The sequence below is a fragment of the Varanus komodoensis genome, unplaced genomic scaffold (genome assembly GCF_004798865.1).
Source record: "Varanus komodoensis strain SLA01 unplaced genomic scaffold, ASM479886v1 scaffold77, whole genome shotgun sequence".
Taxonomy (NCBI): Eukaryota; Metazoa; Chordata; class Lepidosauria; order Squamata; family Varanidae; genus Varanus; species Varanus komodoensis.
The window spans coordinates 2,718,439-2,734,799 of record NW_025336442.1 but is presented as its reverse complement, the minus strand read 5'-3'; the positions used below and the strand labels follow the sequence as shown (position 1 = coordinate 2,734,799).

The 16,361-nt window shown below is 53.2% G+C and overlaps 1 protein-coding gene across 1 annotated transcript in view; it reads left to right on the top strand.

Moving 5' to 3' along the window:
• Positions 1-14,411, top strand: part of NSMF (NMDA receptor synaptonuclear signaling and neuronal migration factor) — a 37,657-nt gene extending 23,246 nt beyond the window's left edge. Inside the window, exons 7-16 of the mRNA XM_044453085.1 lie at positions 2,499-2,551; positions 2,966-3,055; positions 4,802-4,923; positions 5,490-5,573; positions 7,194-7,227; positions 8,606-8,676; positions 9,722-9,801; positions 10,627-10,729; positions 11,629-11,704; positions 13,230-14,411. Coding sequence (XP_044309020.1) covers positions 2,499-2,551; positions 2,966-3,055; positions 4,802-4,923; positions 5,490-5,573; positions 7,194-7,227; positions 8,606-8,676; positions 9,722-9,801; positions 10,627-10,729; positions 11,629-11,704; positions 13,230-13,327 — 811 coding nt within the window. The 3' untranslated portion in view covers positions 13,328-14,411. The remainder of the gene's footprint in view (positions 1-2,498; positions 2,552-2,965; positions 3,056-4,801; positions 4,924-5,489; positions 5,574-7,193; positions 7,228-8,605; positions 8,677-9,721; positions 9,802-10,626; positions 10,730-11,628; positions 11,705-13,229) is intronic.
• The last annotated feature ends 1,950 nt before the right edge of the window (positions 14,412-16,361 follow it).

The window sequence follows — 16,361 nt, the reverse complement described above, 5'->3', positions numbered from 1 at the left end:
GCCGCTTCCGTGGTGGCCATCTTGTGAAAGCACCCCTGACGTTCTCACACGGGCTCCCTAAAAACACTGGGGACTCCCGAGAAGCTTTTGGGATCCTTCTGAGTCTGCATCTCACTGGGCGCTGGCTAAGAAGCAATGTAAAATGAACATTTCTCGGGTGATCAGGCCGGATCGGGGGCTTGATCACCTGTTTGCGGGAGCCCCTGGGATCTGGTACTGGCTCTGAATGTGAAGCTTTTATTTAGGTATCAAACATGATGTTTGATTTTTCTCCTTTGGAGCAATCAAATGCTGAAAATTTCTCATTGGCTGTTATTGATTCAGGCCTGGGCACTTCTTATTTATTTATTATTTGTTTTCACATTTATATGCCGCTCAATAGCCCAATGGGACTCTCTCAGCGGCTAACAATATTAAGGTACAAGCCAGCATTACAAGTTCTTAGACCTCTAAAACGCAATGAACAATTCCCTATTTCTCCTGTTGACCTTTCCGTAGAAAATAGTGCAGTGATTGTCCCCTAGTTTGAACACCCAGACACGTTCCTAGGACGAGCGAAACCTTGGGCACCCCTCCGATTCATGCTTTCTCATGTTAGTGAGCGACTTACTCAGTGGAAGACTGCTGTTCTGCTTCCTGATAACCAGAAGATTTGTACCTGGCGGTAGAGTTTTGTTAATTCATTTCTTTAACGGACCCTTTGTACATGCATCTATCTCTGTTGTCTCACAGTGTGAGTGTCGGACTTGTGCATCTTTGTGGGATTTGGGGGCACAGCCACAGGGGGTCGGATATGGCACAAGGTTTTCCCGAGTCCAGAATGCCTCCCGGCAAAACTAGTTACAACAAGCCTCTGCCTTTCAGTCGTTTCTCATAATCTGCCACCCACACCCTGGGGGAGTTGGGCTTGCTGTGTTTGGGGTGGTGGAATGTGTTACAACCCCCACTGGAAGTGTGCAGATTTCTGCCCGAGTGGCCGAAAATTCTCCTGCCTCCCCTCCATGCTGAGGAAGGCCCTGAATTGTGAAGCGGTAGGAAATGAGGCAGGACAAGCACTCCCTTGACTTCCTTTGGGGTTCTTCTCCAAGCCCTTCTTTAGACGTGTTTTGTTCCAGAGACAGAAAATCTAAGACTCTCCTCCCCATCCCTGTGCCAGTGAAGACCCACAAATCTCCCCTTTGAATAGCGGCCTAGGATGGCGGCTGCCAACGAGAGTGGAACACAATTATGGTTGCTGAGAAAAGTTTCATGCTGCTAAAAGGTTTTGAGGGGAAAGTTCCCTGCTCAGGGGAAGTTGGGGTTGTGGAATCCTGTATTAAAAAATGAGGGGGTGTCCTCTCTGAAAACCAGCCCAATGAATATTCAGCACCCAAGTAGGCGCAAAATGGAAACGAAAATGTGGAAATTGTGTGGTAGGCGCCTGTCCAATGTTTTCTTGCAGACTCCCCCTTGCAAACTCAACCGTTTACTTCCAAACCAGGCACCTGAGGAGAGCGCTTGCTTAGCACTGGGCCATGGCCCTGAGCATCTGGACTTGTTGAGTTGGGGATGGCATTGAACCATGGGTGAATGTGTTGTCTGAACCCAGCCGCACTTACAAACTATGATTTGTTAACCGTGGACAACCTGTGAAAAGAACCCGTAGTTTGTTGTTGGGTTGTGGCTTTGAGAAGTTCATGGTTAAAAGCAACAGGCTTTTTCTAGTGCAACTGTGATCAGTCAGGAGAATAACCCACGTTTCGAGATCCACATTCGTCCCTTCCTCCACCCTCGATTCTGGGTCCGATCCCAGCCAATATTGACCCTTGAAATTATGTTGGATGGAAGTTCCCTCATTCAAGGGGTGACTTAGATTGCCTTCAGATGTTACCGCAAGGGGGTGTGAATTTTAGGAGAAAAACACCAGGAGGGAAAAGAATGCAGAAGTCTCTGTCTCCCCAGCCCCACATGCCGGCCTCTCATTGCAGGCCCCATGGCCACACTGGGCCTCAGCAAAAGCCGTCTCGAAATGGCATCGTGGAACTGGACTTCGCCTTCTGCCAAAGAACAGCGTCACGGGCGGGACACGCACAGATGTGTGTGGCACCGGGGACCCCTAGCGGGGCCTGCCAGCGTGAGCCTGCGGACAAAGCCCAGCCCAGCCCAGCGGCGTGAGCGTGGGTGTAGCCCACCTGGGCGCCCTGTGAAGTGCGGGATGAGGCAGGGCTGCGTGGCTCTGTGTATGTCTGAGGAAATGCCTTTCAAACATGCGTTCCAAGCATGAAATTGCTTGCAAAAATGGTACTCGAGGCAAAAAAGCATCCAGAAATCCACGTGTTAGGAAGAACAGGTCCAAAAACGCTTGCGAATATTCAGGCTGACTTGAAAACAATTGCAGAATTTGGGTTCAGCTCTGCCTAAGACTCGCCGGGCTAGAAAAGGGCCAAGCATAAGCCTGGAAAAGAGAAAGGAGAACCAACCCTGATGTCCTTTCTTGTTTCTTTGTTGTCATTTTTCAGGAATTTCAGGAAGCACCTGCGCATGGTCGGGAGCCGCCGCATGAAGGCACAGAGTGAGTTGGGACCGAGGTGGTCTTTGGAGGTGCTCTTCTCACCCATGTCCTTGAGCCTGGATCTCCCCAGACCAGCCTTACCAAGCCTGGATCCCCTCCAGATAACTGCAGCTACAGCTCCCATCTGCCTCAGCCAGCAAAGGCTAACAGTCAGGGCCAAGGGGAGTTCGAATCAAAAATATTTGTGATGACCCTGCTTTGGAAAACTTTCCTGCGGAGAAACTCGAAAGAGAGCTTGCGTTGGCCTTAACTTTCCCACCTTGCCCAACTCACCTAAAAAAGACCAAGCCTTCTTTTTTGCACCTGTGATGGAGTGGTTAAGCACGTGAGCTATGAGCCAGGGGTTTGTGTGTTTGCTGGTCATGAAGCCTATAATAATTAGTCCCTTATTCCAACTATTATTTAATTTTTTAGCCTTTGCCGATCGGCGAGAGAGGAGCTTCAGCCGGTCCTGGAGCGACCCCACTCCCGTTAAGCCCGAAAACCTCAATGATTCCCGAGAAAGTACGTTCCTTTTGTGTCCTTGACCCCCTCCCACCCCCAAACCGGAAGCGACTGTTTGGACATGGAGCTTGTTGCTTGCTTGGATAAGCAGTTTGTCTGGTCTGCAAACACCACTGTCGTTTTCTATCCACATGGTGGGGTTTACATGAGCGGAGCCGGCTGGAGCTAGTGGGTCAGATTAGATGGCCCGGGACCCCCTTCTGCCTCACTCTGCTTCTGTGTTTCTCCGGTTTTGGTTAGCCAAGGCCCTGTGCTGTGCATTTTGTGTGGGAGTCAGTCACTCTGCTCGCTGCTTCTGATGAGTGAGGCAAAAAGTCCACTGCACTGTGTCCTGTGATGTGGGGGGGGGGTCCCCCTGCTGTTGGCTTGCAAGTGTGTTGTTGTTCCGTTGTCCAGGATGCCCCCTGGGAAGAGTGCTTTGCAGGTGGAAGGGCTCGATCCCTGGATCTCCAGTGAAAGGGTAGATCATTAGAAGATCCCCCCACCCCTGTTAGACGCTGCCACCGGCTACATCGGGGTGTTGAACCCCCTTCCGCCCGAGGACCGAATTCCACTTCAGAAGAGCTCTTGGGGTCCGCGTACTTGGGTGGGAGGGGCCGAAGGCTGGAGGGGCGGGGCCACAACCACCCACTTCCTTCAGTCAAGCTCTTCTGGTCTGGCACCAATCCTTAGGAGAGCCGTTTCAACAGCGCAAGAACTGGGGAGCCTCCAAGCGATTGTGGGTTCAGTGGAAAGGCGTGAGGCCGAGGGAATGGGATGGCCAGCTGGGGTCAAACGGGAGGCCCAGGAGGGCTGTGTCGGACCCCTGGCTCTGAGGTTCTGCACCAGTATAGCACAGTGCCCTGTGGAGCGGATACTTCCACGGGGGCCATGAGGGCAGACACCCTCCTCTCTCTCCTTCGGTGTGCGCATGTATGTGTATGTGTTAGATGTTTCTGGAGTCCGGGGGTAACAGCCGGACTGAGCTGGGAATTAGGGAAATACCTTTTCTAAGGAAGTGGAGGTCAAGCTCCCACCCAAACAGAAAGCCGCCTGTGGAGGCTGTGGGAAGCAAGGGCCAGGTAAGCCAAGCTGCCATCCTAGGTGTATCCCAGGCTGGGCTATACAGGGACCTGCAGGGTTTTGATCTGGCGGAGCTTGCCTAGCATTGCGGCTGAATTGCAGTTTCTCAGCGCACGTCCGGAAGTGCAGCTTGCCCTGCTCTGAAGCTGAGTTGATTGGGAGCTGGGGTCTTCTCCGCACAGCAGCGAGCCTTTGGGGGCGCCCTTTCGGGGCAAGGGCAGGCTTCCGCAAGGCCTTATCCTGGATTATCTCTCTCAAAACCCAAGGGCCAGATTCCATTTTGTGGTGCCCCCCCCAGGGCCACGTTCCGGGGTGGGCAGAATCAAGCAAAAGGGGCATATGGGAACTGGTTGCAACTGGCAGCTTAAAGCCCTTCTTCCCAGGGATTGGGCCCTAGGAGAGAAGCATTTTGGCCTTTTAGAAAGGGGAGGGGGAAGCAGAACAAAAACAGCCCTGGGGAAGGGGGCAGAAGCCTGGAGGGCTGGACTGTCCCCACAGATTCCTTTCCTGGCCTGGTCTTTTGCACCCTGATCCGTGGATGACCCCTGACCCATTGTTCATCACACACAGAGGAGCGTGTGGCTCTCGGCGTGACCAGGGCTCGTCGGGATGCGTGTGCGCACACGTCCCTGTGCAGTTGTGCAGGGGCCCAGCCAATGCCGCCCTCCCTCTGCCCCTCCACAGGCCACGAGCTCCAGGATTCCTGCTGTGCACCGGACAAGGGCGTGGACTTGAACTGGGAAGCGGAGAAGGAGCTGGAAGCTGCGGCTTGCCGTGGGGACGATTTCGTCCCCCCCAAGATCATGGTGAGCCGCGCACTGGGCAGCGCAAGACCTGGCTGGGGCGAAGGGGTACTGGACATCTTTCACTCCATCCCGGAGAAGCTCTCGGGAGCCGCAGCAAGGGTGGTGGACAGGACGGAAGCCAGAAGGGTGAACTTGGCAGCCTCTTTGAGCCAAAGAAGCTGCCGGTCAGAGCTGGTGTGGCTGGGAGTGAGAGGGCTCGGTCTGGCAGTGCCAGGGTCTGATCCCTGTTCACTCCTGGGGCTCGCTAACAACGCAGCCCGGTGGTGGTTGTGATCGTGGAATGTACAGGTGGAGGACCAGGTAAGCCTCCTTGGCTTCCTTGGAAGGAAAAAAGATGGGATTTAAATATGATAGATAAATGGGGCAGCCATTTTGGTTTCTAGAATGGGGAGAAATGCGCCCTCGAGCGTGGAAGCCCCCGCGTGAGCTGGTTCAGGGGACGAGGGAAAGTGGGGACGGGACCCGAGAGACCAGGAGGGCTGGGCCAGGCCGCCAGGGCTGACTCTCCACACGTCTTGCACTCTTTGTAAATGTTCTGATCCCGTCCTTCCTTCCTTCTCTTGCAGCTCATTTCCTCCAAGGTACCCAAAGCCGAGTACGTTCCAACCATCATCCGCAGGGACGACCCATCCATCATCCCCATTCTTTACGTAAGTCCACTTGGAGACCTGCCGTGGCGAGCCTTGTGCCTCCAAGCTGCCGGGGTCGGGAGTGGTATGAGGCACGGGAGCCTCTTCTCTGGATTCCCTTTTCATAGTGTGGGTAGTTTGCAGCCGCCTGGACGCAGAGTCACGTTTACAGCCATGCCCTGAAAATCTGCGCATGAATGTTTATATCCTGCAGGGAGTTCTCGCGTTGTGCTTGTCTAGGTCTCCTTCCGCTGCTCTGCAAGGGGTTGGCCGTAACCTTTTGCTGCACCTGCCGGAAGCAGTCATTCCTGTGCTTCTGGGTTTGTAGCTGAGCTCATTCTGCTTGCACATTTATTTATATGTGACTGTTACGGGCCACCTCTCACTGGAACAAATAAATCCCAAATCCGTTTCCAAAAGAATTAAACACACACATACCAAAAGGTTGGTTCAAAGGTGGCTCATGGCGGCCAGGAGAAGGCCAGAGCAAATGGACGCAACCGCAGGAAATGCCTGAGCACACCAGTGTTGCGCTCTGGGATGCCCCAAAGAGGGATTATTCCCCAGGGCAGGGCGCCGAGGAGCAGGCTCCTGCCTTTGCCGGATGGGCATCTGTAAGCCGCGGCACAGCGACCGCGGCCCGTGCTGGCAATCCAAGCGGCCCCCAAGGTTGTTCTAGGCAGAGACCTTTCCCACGGCTCACAACCCGAGATAAAAACACAGTAAAAACCATAACACATTAAAAACAATAAAATACAGCAAAACATTCAAAACAAAGGTCTGTGGCAATCAGTTGTTACGACGAGGAAGGCGTTCATGATCGTCACAACTTTGCTAGTACGTAACTTTGCTTTCGATGTATTTCATAAATGATTCACCAGTGCGTTTCAAATGATTCTTTAGCAGGCTGCCAAGCACAGGCCCACAAAACACTGTGCGCACAAACATACATGTGGTGGAGTTGGAAGCGGCCATGAAGGCCTTCAGGTCTAACCCGCTCCTGTTGCCGGACACCCGTTCACACTGTCCCACTCCGAGGGCTGTCCACGTGGGGCAGCCATGCGTAGAATCCATAGGTAGACTGTGGTTGGAAGATTGGTCCATGACCAGAGTTCGTGCTCCTGTCCCTCCCAATAGGATGATGTCTCTAAGCCAGGCCTACCTTACTCGACACCCTCCAGGTGGGGAATTAATAGGTGCTGTGGTCCTAGCCCATCTGGCGGGCACCTGGCTGGGGAAGGCAGTTCCAAGCAGTTCACGTACAGCGATGGCTTAATTTTTGGAATAGTGTGGCTGGTCTTCTTGCGATTTGGTCCTTCTGCTAGCGTTTCCTTCCTGGCCTAGAAGTATTCGTTTTTATGCAGATTTGAAATTGATAACGATGATGATAAATGCTCTTTATGTATCTTGAATCAGTAGTAAGTGCCGCAAGGGTTTTTGCAGTGCTCCCCAAAACCTGCAGGAGATCTTTTGGTGGCAAGTCGGCTCGTGGGTGGCAGCGGCCCTGCCAAGGTGCTCCATGCTCCTTCGCAAGAATACAGAGAAGGTCTTGTTTGTCTCCCGGCCAGCACAGCGAGTCCCTGAGCTCTGTTGACAGATACAGTTGGGATCATCTCGCTTTCCCTCTCTGTTTACTTTCAGGACCACGAGCACGCCACCTTCGATGACATTCTCGGTACGTGAGCGTTGCGCAAACAAGGTGAACGGACCGAGGCCGGGCTGTGTGTGGAAGGCGTGGACCTTTGGACGGGGGCACGGGAGGGCTGGAGGGCATGGGGCCAGGGAAGGGGGGTCCCGGCGTGGGCACCGCCCCCCCCCGAGTGCTTCCGCAGCCTGGTGCCTTCCTCAGATTTTGGACTCCCTTCTGCTCGTCCATCCCCACCACGTTCATCCTCTTCCCCTGCTCCTTCTTTCTCATTATTGTTACACTTTGTTGTATTTCCGTACTGCCTTTCTCATGCCAACCAAGGCAGGTTGCAAATACCTCAGGGATTGTAGCGCGCTCTGCGTGGGGCTGCCCTTGGAGACGGTCCGGATACTTCAGTTGGCTCAGAACAGAGCAGCCAGGGCGCTAGCAGGGACCGGCAGATACTCCCGTATTGCGCTGGTCCTTCACCGTCAGCACTGGCTTCAGTTGAAGTCCGGGCCCAGTTGAAGGTGCTAGTGATGTCCTGTAAAGCCCTAAACAGCTGGATACCTGAAGGAGCACCTCCTTCCATATATACCTGGCTGGCTAAGATCTGGAGCGGGGGTCCTTCTTTGGGAGCCCCCTTTGAAGGAGGTCAGGAGAGTGGCTACCCGGGGAAGAGCCTTCTTTGTGGGTGTACCCCAGCTATGGAATGGGCTCCCCTGGAGGGGTGCCTAGTGCCAATGCTTTTTTCATTTCAGCACCGGGCCAAAACCTTTTCTTTTTCCCATTATTTTAAATCTTAATAGTGTTTAAGCTTGATTTTATATCTTATTATCTGGATGCTATATCTTATTTATTAATTGTATCGTATTACCACCCTGAGACATTGTGAAGGGCGGGAAAGAAAAGCTTTAAACAAACAGACAGACAGACAAAATAAATAACTATAATCGGGAAAAAGCCCGGTAAAATATTAAAAACAGACCTTACAAAGGTGTAGCATTTTTTAAAAGCTAATTAAAAGGACAGGCCTCAGCCCCCTCTGCCACACATGGGGGAGCCACTGCTGCTCCCATCACATACCATTGCCCATGCTGGCTGGGTTGGTGGGTTTTGTAGTCCAAAGCATCTGGAGAGTCCCAGGGTCGGGGGGAGGCCATCTTCATGGCTTCATGACTCCAGGATTTTGTGGGCATCTCATGTTCTCCATCCAGCATGGAGCTGCCAGGTCCTTTTCTGGCCTCACAGCTCCGCCAGACACCCCTCTCCCCATCCGCCAAAGCCTGCCTCACATGGGCCAGATCCAGCCCTACTTCTCCATCGAGCGAGGAACTTCCCTGCCACACTCCAAGACCTCCTCACCAGGGTGGATGACCCTCTTCCTGCCCCACTCGGCTCTCACCTGTCTCCTTGTCCTCCACAGAGGAGATCGAGAAGAAGCTGAACATCTATCGGAAGGGCTGCAAAATGTGGAAAATGCTCATTTTCTGTCAGGTACGTGATGCATGCCCTCGAAAGGGGCTCCGTTCTCCACATTCTCACAGTAGCTGCACCTGCTTTGGCTTCCTGGGGCCCCTGAGGATGCCCTCCCCCACCGAGAGAGCGGCACTTCATCATGGAAGCCGTCCTCCCGCCTCATCTCTGATTTCAGAGAAAAGCTTTGCTGCGCTCTGCCCTCTTCTCGGTCTGGGCTGCGTTTGTGGTGCTGCTGCTTTACCACCCAGAAGCTTAGAAAATATGTTCTGTTCCTAGATTATTTGATCTTTCTTATCTCTTCAACTTATGGGTGACTGAAGGCCCAATCCCATTTCAGAGCAGCCCTTGGAAGCTGCATCCTAATGATAGGCAGGATCCAACCCCCCCCCCCAAAATAGCAGCCTGTTGTGGCTTAAAACTCTTACTGCCAGGATCTGAACCATAGGAGAGAAGTTTCAACTTTTTAGAATGGAGGAAAACCACGCAAAAGGTGGGAAACCTCAGAAGGGTTGCTGGTTGCTGGGAAGAAGTGCCAACAGACCGACCCTGCAGAGTTGCCTTCCCTACCCTGGTTCATTCCAGATGTTCTGGACCACCAGCCCCTCGTATTCCTCCCAGTGGCCCACCTGGCTGGGGCTGAAGGGAACTGAAGTCCAAAAGATCCGGAGGAGACTAGAATGGGCTTGAGAGGTGCTGAGTGTTTCTTTGGAACCGGCTTGGCTGCGGTGCTTAGAAGCAAAAGCAAATAACAACGTTGTGCTCTGGCTGTCAAGCTTTGCCGAAATGCCTGCCCTGTGCTTTAATGGAGGGGTTTATAAATATAAACGAGCCTTCCCCGGTATATTGCTCCCGAGATGCGCTAGTTTACAATTCTCCTCGTTCCAGCTGTTGTAGCTGCCTGAGAATTTTGGGTGGCGCAAAGTGGACTCTCCTCACAAAGATGGACTGCAGTTTGTGCCAAATTTTAAGTACTAATGAAATTGGAAAGGAGGTGCGATCGTTCCCTGAAAGATGGGACACACCAGACGGTTTCCTGCAAATGGTTTTTCTTTCCCTCCTCTAGGGTGGTCCCGGCCACCTGTACCTTTTGAAGAATAAAGTTGCCACCTTTGCGAAAGTGGAGAAGGAGGAAGACATGATCTAGTGAGTGTGCAGTTCCGGCATCCCGTGTGTGGAAGGGCTTTGCGCTTGCCTGGTGTGTTTCTCATTTGGCAGCCCGGATTGTGTGTCTTCTCTGGGTTTGAAATCCAGTCCAGATTGGGCGCATCCAGAGAACTCCAAAGACCACACAGCTGAGCAGCTGTACTAGCAACTGGATGTATTGCTGGAAATAACTCGTTTGTTTTTCAAGTGCTCTTCCACACACGTTGCGTCACCACCATATTGGCTTATTCCGAGTATGTCAGCTTTCAGTGCTAATGATGTTTTTAAGATGTTGCAAGGTACTTTATCATTACTTTGCTATTGAGCTGAATTAGGCAGGGATCCCCAAATTTCTTGAGGTAATAGGCACCTTTGGAATTTTGGGTGAGTGTCACGAGCACTCTCACAAAATGGCTGCCACGGAGGACAGAGCTAATCACAAAACACTCCTTTCCCAGAAGGCAAACTGGTGAGACTAAAACAAAAGTCACTTGCGCAGGAATCTGAAGCCCCAAGCCAGAGCTGGTGTCTGAGCAACAAGACAGAAAGCCACTCTTTGGAACCTGTCTTTTTTAAGCTTTAATGTTTAAAATAACCTTGAGGTAAAGATAAGAAATTCAGGAGAGGCAGGGAGCTTTCCAGTAGCCAAGGGAAGAGTCGTGCGTCAGCATCCGCCAAGATCCCAGTGTTAGGGAAACGCCCTTCTTTCTACGGGGCTCATGAGCTTTTCAGCACATGCTGGCAGTGTGACATGTGGAAATCACTCTGGCTGGGCAGCTTGAGCATTGAAGTGCAGCTAAAGAGTTATTTTGCTGTGCTTCGCAGTTTCTGGAAACGGCTGGGCCATCTGATGAGCAAGCTGAACCCGGAGCCAAATGTCATTCACATCATGGGGTGCTACGTCCTGGGGAACCACAACGGAGAGAAGGTGAGTGAGTCCTGCCAGCCACCGTGTCTCTTGGAGAAACTGGCCCCCTCCCTTTCTCACGCTCAGACCTTCTGCACGGGAAGCATGTGCTCCCACCCCACCCCAGCCGCGGCCAACCCCGGAAACGCTTGCTTCCTGCCTGCTGCTCCTTCCCCCAAGGGGCCTCCACTGCAGGAGGGAGGGAGTCTTGGTGGAAGTCTCTCCTGCACTCTCCCTCTCCAGCGGACTTCGACAGAATCGAGAAGCCAGCAGCTTCCTTTACTGAGCTCCACAGGCTTACAGCCAGCAAGGAGCAGAGTGACAATTCCTTTGACAGGTGGACATAGTGCCTGCCCATGCGAAGAGAGGAGCCACACGGGAACCTCCCCCTCCTTTCCGGAAAGGGCCTGACTCCACCCCCAGGCAGGAGAGGCAGATGGCCCCAGACTGGCCCACTCTCCGGGCTGACGGCTCCTGATGGGGTCCCCCTCCCTGCGGCTCAAGGGCAGTTCACTTCCCATGCCCTCACCTGAGTCCCTCTCAGGACAACCTTGGCCATTCAGAGGCTGCCGCTCAGCACTCCTCACCGCCGTGACGCTCTGCACGGGGACTGCGAAGCCAACACTGCTGGCTTCCATGCCGTGGCCCCGGGTTCCTTCCCCAGCTGTGAAGGACCCCTTGCTCACCTGGCTCCCACCAGGTGTGAGACGCTCCCTGGCACCGCTCATCGGGGAATCCTCCGTCTTTCAGGAGTCGTCCCTCCGCCACCAGGGTGGCGCCAGGGCTCCCGTCCCCTCTGCCCTGCCTGGTCTGACGCTGCGGCCAGAGGAGGCCTTCCCCGGCCCCGTTGCATGTGCTGCCCATCAGCTGTTCCCAGGGAACTAACAAACCAGTGACAACAGGTCACCTTTGCTTTGCAGCTGTTCCAGAACCTGAGGAATCTAATGAGCCCCTGCCGGGTTACCTTTGAATCGCCTCTCGAACTCTCCGCTCAAGGTAAATGCTTCACCCGGGTGTCCAAAGGCCAGTTTCCATTGCGTGGCCTCCCTACCGGGGGTGGGGGAGGGGGGCTGTCGCAACCGCTGATGCTCCCCAGGGCTTGGGAGCATTTGCCTTGCAACGGATCTCTTGGCAGCCGCAAGCTCAGGTCCGTCGGCCTTTGCGCAGGGCTGTGGAAAGGGTGGCCAAGCCTCCTGCGGAGCGGCAGGGCCTCTTCTTCCAGATATCATCCGGCCTGAGTCCATCTCCGCTCAGAAGCAGCGGTGGCTCTGCGAACCCTGAGCTGCAGGAGGGTTGCTTTCCTTGGGCTCTCTTGCCAGCTGGCCCGGCGAGAGGTTGGAGTGTCTCACAGCCTCCAGGGGATGCTCGTGAAAACGGGCACAGACTTCCACCCAGCCATGGAAAGCAGCGCTTGCAAATGGGTGGAGAACTTGGGGGAGCGCAAGCCTGGCTTGCTTGCCCATCTCCACCTCACCCAGGGAGCCTCAAGGAGCTTCCAGTGCGAAATTTGCCCCAGCTTTTGTCGTGGCTGCTCCTGAGCAGAGAAGGACAAAAGTCTTTTGAACTAAAAGACGGCATTATGTCAAGGTTGACACGCCGGGGCGGCTTTGTAGTGCAGACAAAGGGTATCGAGTTAGAATACCTGCCATTAGGGAGTTGCAGCTTAATGATGCGAATGATACAGTCTCAGACCCCGCTTCCCCCTTCCAAGCCAGCAGGAGGTGACCCACCTTCAGCGTGGGTTGCACCATTTATGGGCGCTTCTGCCTCTTCTCGGTCTGCCTCTTAACCCGACGCCGCACAATCGGGCTGCGGGTGCAAGGCCTGTCCCACCCCACCCCTGCTTGTTCACCAGACTTTCCCACAGAGGAGGCAGAAACGGCCCCGTTCTCAGCCACCGCCGGATTATCTCCGGGTCCACTGACTTGGCACGTCAACTGAGAATTCCATCAACAGTGTCTCCGTGAATCAAAATCCGAGTCAACAGTCTTTCAAGTCTGTATAATAGGATGAGTAGAAGTGAGGAGATAATGAGACAGGTGCATGCTAAGGGCAAATTCTGCTTTTATCTCCGTTTCTTTCTCTTGGGCATAATTGCAGTGGGATCTGGGCACAGAAGGGTTCTTGTGTACCCGTCCCACACAATCCTCTTCTTCCACTTTTTATGTTCACAATCACCCTGTGAGGTAACCTAGGCTAAGTGTTCATGAATGGCGCAAAGTCAGCCAGTGAGCTTCATGGCCAGGTGGGGACTCAGACCAGATGTTCCCCATTCTGGTCCAATGCTCTAACCACTACACCACACAGTCTACGCCATCTCACCCATGGTGCTCCTTACCGCAGGGGACAGAGCAGTCCCACCAGCCTGAGCCGGGGAGTCACGGACTGCCAGACTCCAGCTCTGTGGTCCCTTCTCCCCCGCCGGCCTTCTGAAAGGCCCCAGCACGGAGGTGGCTTTGCAGGTTCTGCTCCTCTGAAGCTTCGCGGCTTTGACGTGGCCTCCTCTCCCTTCTGCTTCCAGGGAAGCAAATGATCGAGACGTACTTTGACTTCCGCCTCTATCGCCTCTGGAAGACACGCCAGCACTCCAAGCTCCTGGATTACGATGACATTTTATGAGGACAGCCATCAATACAACCGAGCATGGTGGAATTTCTCGGTGCCCATGTGGCCGAGCTTCATGTAGACAGAGAAAGAGCGAGAGAGGGGGAGAGAGAGACCTTTTCACAGGCGGAGAGGCCCCTGGGAGCCCGGCCGGGGCGGCAGCGCAGTCGCGCTGAAGGGCACGTTGCCGGCCGGCGAGAGATTTGGAGGGGGCTGCCTGCTTCCCAGGCATGGCTCAGACGAGCACGGATGCCGGGTGGACGGAGGGACTGCTGGGGAGGAGCCAAGGGGCGGCCGATCCTCACGGACTGAGCTCGCTGAGGTCACAAAGGGCCAAACACCACCTCGGGTCCTTTAAAAAAGACATTCCAAGCTCAGGTTTTCTTAACAACAAACGCGTAACTGATTTATGTTTTTTTGGCTTCCCCTTTTCTTGTCCTACTGGATGAACCAGTGGAATGGGGTGAGCATTAGTGCCTGTGCGCAGAATGCCACCGATGCATGCGCAGGAGCCGCCTCTCTTTCGGAGGCAGGGGACGCGTCGTTCCGCCCTGCGCACGCTGAGATGCGTGGTCTGAAACTCCCGCATGGATTGGAGGAAAATTCAGACTTATCTCTTTTAATGGGGGGGGGGGGGAATAAGTGCAATTTTTATATGAATAGAAGGAATATTTAATTAGTTGTTGCCGTAAACACACACCAGTAACCAATAGATGAGATATTTTTGGTCTGCTCGAAAATATATTTGAAATAGTAATATATCTTCTGTAGACATATCTATACACACACACACACACACACACACATGTAATCACCAGCAGGTTGGAGTTTTTCACGTGCTTTTTTGCAGACCAGCACGTCTGCAGCGTTTGATTCAGTTTCTGGATGAGTTATGGAGGGACACCTTTAACAGTAGCTTAGGGTGTGTGTTGTTGTTTCAACTTAGCAGCAATCTCCTCCTTTGCAGCTTGGAAAAAATAGGGTTTCGCGGCCGTTTTTAGTCTAGAAATACGTCCGTGTGGCCCAGAGGGTCCTCAGTCCATTTGCATTTATAAACCAGAACTGAATAGCCATGTTCAAAAGACTCTGTCTTGCTGCACTTAAGCCTTGCTGTTTCTTCCTTCGGACGGCAGTTTTCGATACCCTGACTGCTCCGCAGAGCTGGGAAGGCCAGCAGTGGCGGGCTGATTTCGGGGGAGAGGTCCTCCGCGTGTGCGTGGTCCCTTGGCAGCGGGAGAAAATCCGCTAAGGGTTGGCTGGCAGAACCAGCCTCCATCCGGCTTGGTGTTGGGGGTGTCCATTGCCAGCCGGTACGTGACATTTGGACGATCCAAATTTGCGCTTAGGATCTTCTGAAACAAATACTGTGACGCAGCTGCGCTTAGCGCTCCTTTGTCGTCTGCCTGTTCAGGTGACAAGAATACCGAAGGACATTTGCGTTCTCTGACAAAGGCGTGTGGTCCCCCCGGTGGGTTTGGGTAGAGTCTACAGTGTCGTTCTTTCCAAGAAGTGGCGTACGTGAGAGACGGGACTATTTTAGTCCGACACCAGTTTTTCCTCTTTCCTAAGATGATTGTGGATACCCTATAAAGCAAGTATACCCTACAAATCTTTCCTGTGGTAAACTTCAGCCAGATAAGTGGCAACCTCACTGCAGCACAACCCAGTTGTGAAGCCGTCTGTTTTGCTGGCGGTCCCCATCGGTCTCTCGGTTCCCTGCATCGCTTGTGCAGGAAAAGGAGCCTCAGATTGCATCTCCTGTCTATATCTGTGCTGTGAAACTGCTCCCAGACGCTGGGTTCGAGGCAATGCAAGGCCCTGTGAATTCAGCCATGGCATTCAAAGAATGCCCCCATCCCTTTGAAAAAAAGCCTCATTAAATCCCAGGGTCATGTTATTAAGATCCTGGGATTTTCCTGATTGTGAGGTTAAATTTTTAAGGACATTTTTGGGGAAAAAATCCTGAAGACTTTTGGATAAATCTAGTAACAACAGACCACTACAGTCCCCAGTGGGAAAATGTCTTTGTAAGAAACCTGCCATTAACTGGGACTAATAATTTGAGGACAGGGGCAGCTTTTTGGCAAACAGTCAACAATGCTATGCCAGTCGCTGCTTTCTTTGCCATCTCTTCTGGTTCGGCGTAAGCAAAGTGAAACATCGTGTGAGAGTCTTTAAAAGCCACTGAGGGGCGCCAGATCCTTTCCCCACCGACCAAGGCTGCTTCAGAGAGGAGGGAATCATCCCTGCATCGGTGGCTCTCCATGCAGAAGGCGAGTCTCCGAGGAAGCGTGCACAAGCCAGCCGGTCACATATGTGGCACCGTGCCCTCACGGGCTGAGCAGCCAGCGTGCGTGAGGGCTGTTCGCTCCGTGCGTTTGGGGAAGGAGAAGAGCCCGTACGCACACCTGAGCATTGGCTGTGGCCGGTCACACCTGGCAGGTGGCCTCACAGGGGCCACCGTTGCTTTCCGTGTGCGTTTGAACACAGAAGTACTTTTATTGATTCTTTTAAAGCTCTGCTTGCTCAGAGCCATTGCAGGATAGAGTAATAGTATTTATCTCGTGCTTAATTATCTCGTGTTTTGTGCATAATTAACACATTGCCCGCAGTGTCTTTCTTCCTTGACGACCAAAGGGGAGGAAAAATTTGTGTGCACAAGGTCTTTTCGATGCTGCCCGGCCTGTTCTGCAGAACGATTTGCCATCCGAAGGGCCTCAGCAGCACCCGGGATGCTTTTGAGAACATCCGAGGCCGGGGAAAGCGTGCATCCCTTCCTGGGCACTGCGCTCTGTTCATAAACCGACTGCGGTCGGAAGGTGTTTCCTCAAGGTTATACCAGCTCTACCTCCCTGTACTGAAAGCAATTAGAACGCCTTTTCTCAGTGGATACAACGAACAGCACTTTTCTGGCTTTCTCTGATATTTCCTCACCATAACCTTCCATTCTTTAGGACGTAGCTGCTTACTCCACATGTTTTTATGGACTCCGTCTTCTGCTGCCTCTTTGGCAATATGTTGTGGCTCTCTCTCCCCTGAGTCTTTTTTC